The sequence below is a fragment of the Buceros rhinoceros genome, unplaced genomic scaffold (assembly GCF_000710305.1).
Source record: "Buceros rhinoceros silvestris isolate BGI_N320 unplaced genomic scaffold, ASM71030v1 scaffold19909, whole genome shotgun sequence".
In the NCBI taxonomy this organism is placed as follows: domain Eukaryota; kingdom Metazoa; phylum Chordata; class Aves; order Bucerotiformes; family Bucerotidae; genus Buceros; species Buceros rhinoceros.
The window spans coordinates 586-10,555 of NW_010431142.1; the positions used below are offsets into that span (position 1 = coordinate 586).

General features: G+C 36.1%; 1 protein-coding gene across 1 annotated transcript in view; it reads left to right on the top strand.

The window, feature by feature from the left end:
* Nucleotides 1–2,313: 2,313 nt before the first annotated feature.
* CCDC79 (coiled-coil domain containing 79) overlaps nucleotides 2,314–9,970 on the top strand; it is a gene marked incomplete at its 3' end in the record, with an annotated part of 15,394 nt that continues 7,737 nt past the window's right edge. Inside the window, exons 1-11 of the mRNA XM_010143327.1 lie at nucleotides 2,314–2,347; nucleotides 3,278–3,388; nucleotides 3,534–3,662; nucleotides 4,128–4,259; nucleotides 4,722–4,782; nucleotides 4,880–4,995; nucleotides 5,131–5,253; nucleotides 5,801–5,953; nucleotides 7,078–7,209; nucleotides 8,635–8,760; nucleotides 9,716–9,873. Coding sequence (XP_010141629.1) covers nucleotides 2,314–2,347; nucleotides 3,278–3,388; nucleotides 3,534–3,662; nucleotides 4,128–4,259; nucleotides 4,722–4,782; nucleotides 4,880–4,995; nucleotides 5,131–5,253; nucleotides 5,801–5,953; nucleotides 7,078–7,209; nucleotides 8,635–8,760; nucleotides 9,716–9,873 — 1,275 coding nt within the window. The remainder of the gene's footprint in view (nucleotides 2,348–3,277; nucleotides 3,389–3,533; nucleotides 3,663–4,127; nucleotides 4,260–4,721; nucleotides 4,783–4,879; nucleotides 4,996–5,130; nucleotides 5,254–5,800; nucleotides 5,954–7,077; nucleotides 7,210–8,634; nucleotides 8,761–9,715; nucleotides 9,874–9,970) is intronic.

The window sequence follows — 9,970 nt, forward strand, 5'->3', positions numbered from 1 at the left end:
GCAGCCCGGGCCCCCGAATGTGGCTGGGGAGGTTCCCAGCGGCCTCCGTGTGAGCTCCGTGTCCTGTGCTGCTGCCACGGAATGTTAGCTGTGTGCTCTGCTGCTGCTGCTGAGAAGATGAACGTATCTGCGCTGTTAGAGGGGGGGGTTGGGGCTTTGACGGGGATTTGCTGGGTTATTTTCTATAACTGATGGGGAAAAGGTAATCTTTCATATGCAACATTTGCTGGAAGTCTGCTGCAGTAAATTCTTGTATCTTTTCATACAAAACCAGACTTGAGTTATTTGCATTTTAATGTGGTCTGGCTTACAGGTATTATTTTGTGTATCTTCTGTATGTTGCAAAAAGAAGAAGATCCAGTTAAGGTCAAGATATGTACAGTGTTTAAAAAAAAAAAATGTGCTTTGTATAAAAAAAGGCTCGTTAATTCTATAAATGTGTATTTATTTTAGCTTTACTGAAATGAAATGAGCTCCGAAGTAAGCACAGTTTTATAGATTTTATTAAGGCGTATGTAGGTATTTTTTTCTCTTAGGCAGGGAGGGTGGTGTCAGTAGGGGTAGAAAGCGGTGAGGAAGACTTGCAAGCTTTCCACTCTTGTGGCAGGGTTAGATCTGCAAGAAAATGAAATGCACATATATTACTGCTTCTGAAGGGATAAAGGAATACAAACTTTTTTTAAACTTTCCCTCTGGAAAAACTTGTTTCACCAATCCTAGTGTAAGGATGTGTATGGAGCATTTGATCAAATGGAAGCTGCAAAGGAATGGGAACCATCAGTAACTGTTGTCCTGAAACGTGGGACCTTCACCTGGTATGCAAGCCACGACAGGGTATTCCTCTGTGACAGGTTTGCACAAAGCTGGGAGCCAGGTGGTATTCCACAAACAGCTCAGCTCACAGTCGGACGACCCACGGTTTTATACAGTTCAGGTTTACCCTCAGTTTTAAAACTTATCCTTAAAATTATTGCTGGTTAGTTAATTGTTAAATTTACTTTTATTGGCTAGAAGTTTCTTCACTTCTAATTAAAGGTACAGTGCTCCTTTATTCTCCTGCTCATGCTCTGAGGTGTGGGGGGTTAATCGGTTTTTTCCACAACTGAGTTGGTGGTCGCCTTTTCCTTTATCCCAGTTACTGCGGGTTGCTGCTGACTTCATGCCTTACGCCATTTTTTCAGCCTCAGGGCATTGCTGGGCCAAGACATTCCCTCTGTTATCTTCTCAAATTCCATCTTGAACAAAGTGCACGGGGTTATACACACAGCTGAACTTACAGTAGGTTAACATCTAGCTCTTCATAATTCCCATTAACTTTAGTTATCAACGCTAAATGCAAAGCAGGGCTGGCTGGTTTCACTAAGACGACACTGACATTTCTTAGAGCCTTTGCTCTATTTGGAGAAAGGTAACATGCGTTATGAAGCTGGGTTTGTCACTGATTTAAAGTTTCTTCCTGGAGTTAACCTATTTCAATCTCTCAAATGATTTACTGTGACGCATGAACCGTTCTTTGTGTTTGGGGCTTGGGGTGTGGTGAAGGGACCTGTCTTTCTGCTTCCAAACCTGAATTTCACTCTGACCGCTGCTCAGCTGGCTCTCAGATGCTGGCACATTAGGTTGATGTGGGGTCAATGCTGTGGATTTTTCTGGTTTGCACAGTTCATGTAATGTTCATGTGGTAATTTCTTTGGTGAACTAGAATGAACTGTTAGTTTAAGAAATAAAATCTTAGTTCATGCTCATTGTCTTTGTTTTTTATCAGTACTGATAAAACAGTATCGTTCTGGTTTAGTGTCTCATGGAGTAGCAGTAGGGGGCTGAATGTTTTATAGTGGATGTCACACACACTTCATCTTCCACATGACATTACTTGGTGGTTTCTTGGTGATCTTACTGCCAACTGTTGGCTGACAGCAAAGTTGGCAACCTATTGTAAGGAAAATTGGATCAGATTTATGGTGATGATCCAGAGGTAGGTATGTTTTTAATGTCAGGGATGGTTTTGGTCCCCCGCAATGGTCAGTTGGCATTACCTGATTTCTGCAAATTGATAACCTTCGAAACGTATTAAGTAACACAGTAGTTACAAATGCAGTGTTTCTGTAAAATACTGTATTTCCAATGGAAGTCTCTGATGTGCAAGAGCATATTAAGCTGTGTGCGTCAGATGATAGTGCAAGCCCAGAAAATAGGACTGTATTTTAAGAAAAATTTCATAATTCATATTGCATATGGTATTATAGACACTGCTAATTTAAACAAATCACTTTTTTCTTGCCATTGTAGAACAAGAACAGGGGTGAACCAAAAATGGAAAATCAAAAGGTGCAGAAAAAGCAATGTGGTAAGATACCTAATATTCTTTTTCGTTTATTAACTGCATCAGTTTTACAAAGTTCTGCTAGACTGCGATGTCTAGTCTGTCATGGGGTGCTGAGCTGTTTGGGAAATGGTCTTTTTCCTTGTTGCCAAATTTTTGGATTCTGTATTGCATAGCTGAAGCGCAAATCTAATGACAAACTTTCAAATAGTAAATAATACCACCATAAAGACACATTTTTTGCTAATATTTACCCATAATTTTGTTGTACTTTCTTTTAAAAAAAAACCCAAACCTTTGAAGTGTTTAAAATATACAATACCTGCTATTACTTTTGCAAAGAATCATCAAATAAGTATTTTTATTATACCCCAAAGACTAAGAAACAGGTTTTCAAAGTGGTTTACCTGCCTAGGTTTGTTCATAGGTGTCCAGAAAATGCTTTGTGTTAACTTACTGACCTAACAACCTGATTCAGGATTCTAACTGCTGAGCTCAGTGATCAACTCTTCCATAACTGTCATACAGGAAGCCTTGCTTTGTAAGATTCTTCCCCGTTCACTGTAGATTTTCAGTTGTATCTTCGCTCTGAATGTGTTCATGATTCTGTATTAGTCACTTAAATACACTTAATGCACCTTGCAATTGCGCACCTTTACTAACAGTCACTAGTAATTAAAGGCCAGAAATATTAAAAAATAGCTTTTACTTTAGCAAAGGAAATCACGCTCATGTAACAAAACTATGGAGAGCAATATTTTTAGGTTACTTACGTTTGTTATTTATAGATGGATAGAAGTGTCATAGCTCCATTTTTGCTCACTGTTTGGTTTTTTTTTTCTTTGAAATACATAGACATACTACATTTTGGGGAAGGTTTATTGTAATACTAAATAGATTAATATAGGGAAAAGATAACAATGTGCATTGAATTTTTTTGGTGTTTGTTTTCAGATATGAAAACAGATCTGAACTTACTGCTTGAATGCCTTAAATATCAGATGGACTGCCCTGTATCTCAGAAAGAGGCTTTGATCACTATTTATTCAATTTGTCAACAAAACAGTAAGAAGCTGGCTGTCACTGTAAAAAAAGAAAAAAAAAATTATCTAAAGGATATGACTTGAGAATTTATAAGATCTTGGAAGGATTTCATTTTACAAAGAAACAAAAGCAAAAATTTATTTTTTGTTCTTTTTTTCTGTTATAGGTGAAGCAAGTGAATATTTTCAAGAAATTGGTGGTTTGATGTTTATAAATGATCTTGCAAAGTCAAGTGTTCATTGCATAGTAAAGGAAGCGGCTTTATTTACATTAGGAATGATAATAGAGAGTAATGGTAATAAGTGATACTCTTTGTATTTCTGAGCAAGTTATGGTCCCACGTTACTACTTTTCCTGTGCTTTCTCTCCACTTTTTTTTTTTGTCTCAAAAAATCAGATTACAAGATTATCAGATTGAATGAGGGGCAGTAAAGCTGCTGCTGTTTCACTGTCCATCCCCAGATTAGGGGAAATACCTTGCTGATCTGTGTAAACAGCATATCTGTATGCCTCTAGGCCGCTGTGCTACTGCTCTTCCTCAGCAGCTGGTGTTTAATGGCTCTGATTTTTCCAGAGTTTGCCTAGGTCCTGGCTGGTTTAGAACTGACTACAGGGGAAAGCCCTCAGTCACTTCACAGTCCCGTCTTGTCTCCACTCACTATATATTGGATGCAACTCAGAATCCAGTTAATACATTACAAAATTTAGATTTATGAATGGCTAAATTTAGGACTTAATGGTTTTTATTTTCTGGTTTCAGTTTATTGTCAACAAACTTTGTGCACTTCTGCACTGTTTGAAGACCTCATTTTTGTTCTAGTTAATAAGGATTCTGGAGTGAACTTGAAGAGAATGTCTGTTTATGTCATCTTAGTACTGGTTTCAAATAATAGTAAGTTGGAGATTTTTTTCTGTTATAACATAAATTTTTTCTATGTGCCAATCTGCAGCCCAGAACTTTGGAACACTCAATGAGTAATGTTTTGGTAAAGTTAATTTATAAAGATGAATGGTTGCATGTAATCGAACCTGAAGTGTGTAAGTAGATCATAGCTTACTGGGATTTATTTAAATAGCAGAAAGTGGTTTAGTTCTAAAAATAAAATTATAGTTTAAAAAAACCCCACAAACCAGTATTTTCTGACAATGTACAGAAAAAAAATTGTCCTAGAAAGAAATTTTTTTTGGCAATTGCTTTTGCCAATGTGTTGGTGTGATTTCGTATTTAGCTTTTTGGGTGATATATGCTTAGGAAATGGAAATAGAATGCATATATGTAAATGAAACTTGACATTAAGATTTTGTCTCAAGATTTTGCCTGTGTCTTCAGAGTCTTAAATGTGTTCTTTTTTAGAAAGCGGGCAAACCTATGTCAGAGATACAGGCTGCATTGGTCTTCTGCTACAGTTATTCAGGTAGACAAACAGTTGCAGATCAAACAGAAAAATGACAGACTAGTTAGAACTCATGTTTGCTTGACTATTTGGGACTTGTTTACATTGATCTTAACAGAACAATTCTTTCCACACCTGAGATGAATCTGTCAGATGAAAGTACTAATCAGTGCTATCAGCTATGGTCTTCGGTCTGCAGTACCCTCTGTGCCTGTGTCAACAATCCTCAGAATGGTAAGCAGTGCTCTTAAAATTGTGAAAAGTATTAAGTGTTTCTCCAAAATGACAACAGTTTGGTTTTGTTTTTACTGCTCAACTGAAATTTCACATTACATTTTGATTTGGAATTTTTTGTTTTTACTTCTCCAGAAGATAATCAAAACATTTGCTGTTCAGTTTTCCCATATGCCAAAGAGTGGCTCGAGAGCTGCACAGAGCCTGAGATAGTTCGTCCTATTTGTTCATTTGTTGGTCTCACAGTTGCAAATAACTGTAAGTACAGCTCAAGCTTTAAATAGCTTGCCATTTGTAAAATTAATTAGATAGTTTAAATGGTTGGTTTCTTTTTGTCAACTGCCAAATTCATTTGCTGTTCTTCCAAGTTTTACTCTGAAAGTTATATTCTACCGTCTTTACTTACACTGCATTGTGCTTCATAGCCACAAATAGTGCACAAATAGCCACCAACTGGCTACATTTAGTAAGGTCAGTAAAAGAATACAGTAAAAGATTTTTTGATAAAGAGTATTTTATAAATATTAGTCATTATTACAGCTGTGAAAACAATGACTTAGGTAGAACTTGGCCATTATCTTTGCTGTTTGTATGCATGTATTGGGTCCGTGTGTTTCCCTTACCTATTTTATAAGACATTTACTGCATTTCTCAAGATTATTGTATATCCAACTTCAGTTCTGTTGTATGGTTGGAAATGTAATGATTAATCCATGCACAGAAAAATGATGATGACTGATAAAATGCTAAAACAATTTGCAACTTGTATTATTTAAGACATGTTTTTTCTTTTTTTTCCGCTAAGCATATGTGCAGAAATATTTTGTTTCTGTTGGAGGACTGGATGCATTAGCTAAAGTTCTCATCAAGTTGGTGCACGATTCCTGTATGAGTCACTCAAGCACAAAACTTGCAGTAGTAGTAACGAAGACTCTGGATGCCTGCATTGCTAATGACTGTGAGTGAAAAGATTGCTACCGCTTTTTATACATGGTAATTTTAAAATGCAATCTGTAGTAAAGTGCAAATGTAATATTAAAATTTCAGAATTTTTAAATGGTTTTGGTGGAAGAGTGGTGTGAATGGATGCTAAAAGGCAATTAAGTGGTATATATCCCAGGGTATACTGCAGTTTTTTAAAAATTCAAACATGTATATGGGGAATGATTCAGTTCATCTGAGGTGGGTTACTTCTCTGTTGTTGCTAAAGTAAACAGTGAAATTTTAAACTATAGTGAAAATTAAGACTAGGATGCTAGGGCTAGGTTTGTGTAAGTGAAGCTGAGAACTGGGCATGGCAGTCAGTTTGGATCCTTGAGTTAGGGTTGTGCTTCTGCAGGCCCCTGCCTAGGCTAATAAGCTTTGTAAGCTTTAGGAGGCTTTAGTAACTTGGGCGTGGAGCTGAACAAATGTCATATATCTGCATAGTGCATCTTTACTCTGATTTACTCTCTGCATAGTGCTATCCTGATGAGGTCTTTGTGTATTCCATCTGATGATTTTGAGAAACCTGAGAGTCTGATGAATCTGCGCTGTTGGCTGTTGTTACTGTATTTGACACTTCCTCCATAAGTGCTCACTAACGGAAGTTTAAAAAAGTTTAGAAGCTTATACCTCCAGTAGTTTCAGTGTGTATGGTCTAGCAGTGCTGTTCCCAGTCTCAAGAAGAGGTTGCCCTCTACCAGAAACATTCCTAGCTTTTTGTGGCAGATAGATTGTACGTCAGACCTCTTTCTGCTCTTCCTTGCTCTGTTCTGGAACACATAAATATGTGGAGAAACACAGCAGAGGTCTACAAAACTTGCAAAAGCCTTGTTTATCAGACCTTCTGCCATGTCTCCATACAGCACCGCTGGAAGAAAGAGCAGTGCTGGACACGAGGAGTAGCATGGGCAGAATCACTGCACTGGGAGGGGTGTGGTAATTTGAAGTGTCAAAATGAAAGAGAACAGAAGGACTGTGGAGGCCCAAAGCTTTTAGAGGTCTGTAGGCTTCCCTTGAACAACACCATTTTATACTTGCACGATGTCTATATACTTACTCTCTAGTTTATTTTTCTTTGAATTATTTTTAACATCATAGCTGCCATGGGTGTCATCTTGACAAAGTATCACACTGTGTCAGAGCTACTGAGGCTGCTGTTCAATGACACTCTGGATACTGGAGAAAAAGTTAGTATTATTCTAGCAATTGGACACTGTACCGAAGTTTGTGGTAAGATTTATTTCTTTTTCTGTCACTTTCTACTAAATTCTTATACACTAACTACTTCATTGGTGTCATCTCATCAAGACTGGAACAGAAGGGAAAATCCTATTAATTAATGTAATATTAACATCCAGGAAAAAGTTTGCAATAATGTTCCACCATTAACTTTTTAAGCCTGTTGATAGATAGTATCTTTAAGAACTTAGAAAAAGTAGACAATTATGCAAGAATTCAGAGCTGGGCATATGTATGACAGGGTAAAATTCATCCAGGCTGGAAACTACTACAATACATACATACCAAATAACTCTTTTTGAGTTCTTATTTGAATGGCCCTAAATATATACAGCTTATGTCTACTGTTTACATAGCTATATGTTTTTGAAGGCTATATAACATATTGGTTTTGAAGTAACATAAGCAGTAGGTAACCCTGAAACGTTTTTTCCAGGCTCCTCAGGGCTTTTCCAAGAATGTCTTGTGAAAATACAACACTAACATTGGTATTTTATGGTCAGACAAATGAACAGAATGGGAAGTTGTGATATGCTGATCATTGCTTATTTATACTGCTGTTTTAATCTCATGTTCACAAGTGCAAGAAAAAGTGATTATGTTCAAAAACCTTGATTATCATCCTCTAAATGTCAATAACAACTTCAATAATTAGATCAGTAGGTCATAAATCTGATATTTTAAAAGATACTTTTTAATGAAAAATTAATTGAAACAGCTTAATGGAAGATGTCTTTCAAATAGAAATACGATTAAACCACAATAAAAAAGTTTCTCATCATGTCAACACTATTTCATCTTTTGCGGATTCCTTTGTTTTATCAAGTTTAGACAACAAAGACCTATTATTATTGTCAGTTTTACAAATACATACTGCAAACGAGATCACAATTTTTAAAATTACATACATAAGCATACTGATAAAATTGCGAACTAATTACATACTAATTACATAGTTAATGGGGAGGAACAGGTTAGCTAGACCAGGATTAAACTACTAATTTTTATTAGAGTTTTGCTAATTATAAACTTCAAGCTTCTGCTATTTCTGCATTTCAGGGCTTACATAAATGTAGCGTATATACTTCAGGAGTATATACCAGATGAAAAGGAATACAGAAGCCATAATTCAAGTCTTCTAGGTGACACATTAGTTTGGAGTTCTGTTATACAATTTGTCAGTGTTCTTCGCCAGTTTTCTTAAAAGAACTTTGAAATATGGTCAAACCATCCTGTGTGATCTAGAGTGCTTCTGCTGCAAACTGGGTAGTAGGTCATTATCGTATGCTTGGATCTTTTGAAAATCTTTTTCTTCAGCATTTCCCTGTTACTAGGTTTAGTTTCTAAAATTACTGTAAGATTAAGTCTGCGTGAGGCTGAAAGCAAACTATTTTCCTTTATAATGTCCTATTTTAGAAGAAAACCAGTGTGAACTGCTCCAGAACAATGGTCTTCCACTTATGATTCAGGTATTAACTGAGTCTCAGGATGAAGAACTACACAAAGCTGCTACTTTTGTGCTGCAAAACTGCAAACAAATGAGTAAGCCTGCTGTTATTGCTTTAAAAATTACAGAGATGATTTCCATCTTCTGCTGACTTCCTAAATGATTTTAACTGTAGCAGCTTTGTAATTATGTGTACTCCCAAGAGATGTTTGTTTTCTGCAGAAAAGTTGCATGTTTACTGCCATGGACTAATTATGGCATTTAGATAGCAAAAAGAAAAGTAAAAGTTCCGACAAGGTTGCAGTAATGCATTTGTGAAACCTATATATGTAGGGTCAGTTCTTAAAAGTTTTCCTGTCTTTAAACTGTGTACAAAATACTAATATTGTTATTTAACATGCAGTTGGTACTCCATTCCAGGGTATGAACCATCGTGTCTAGAGACTAAACCAGTAGATAATCAAGCCCCAAATTACCATGACTACAGTTATTTTGTGATATTAAAAATGTCTTGATCTTTATTTTTAAAGTAAGGTGCATTTTGAAGTAACCTGTTTAAGTGTTTTTTTTAATTAACTTTATACTACTCCCAGTGAAACAGAAGGACGCCTTGTCCTTTAAAGCATCGGAGGTATTGTGCAATTGATATTAGTCCATGTTTTTGTACTGAAAACATAACTGAGAGTTTTGTTTAAGATTGAGAGGGTGTGGCCATTCAGATGGAATTGTTTTTTAACAAACAGAGACCCGTATTGGTAAGGGACCTATGGAATTAGGGTTAAGTCCATGATAAAGCAATTTTTTAGACCACAACATCATTGTGTAAACAGCTTATAATAACTATAATTGCAAGCTCACCTCTTGTAACTGCAGTTTATATTTAAAGCGTATTAACATTTATGTGTAAATTTGAATTACGTTATATAAAAATTACTACTTGGGTTATATTTTGTGTTAAGTTAGTGGGGCGGTACCTCAGTGAACTAAAATATTCTAAATAATGAGATGTTCATTGATAAAATTTGGAATATTGTTTTATTTTTTATAAAGCTGAACAGTTGTCCCTGAAAACAAGTGATAATTCATTAAACCTGAACCATGCAGAAGAGTCGGACATGCAAGTCAGAAAAAGAAGTCTACAAGACTACTGGAAGAAAGCAAAAGAAATTTTACACAGAATAAATTTGATTGAAAAAGAACATAATGAGGTTGGCCCGTTTACCGAAGTAGGATAAAACTAACCAAATCTTAAAGAGTTTACGGAGAAATAGAAAATAAGATCATTTCAGCGTGAGCTACTGAAGT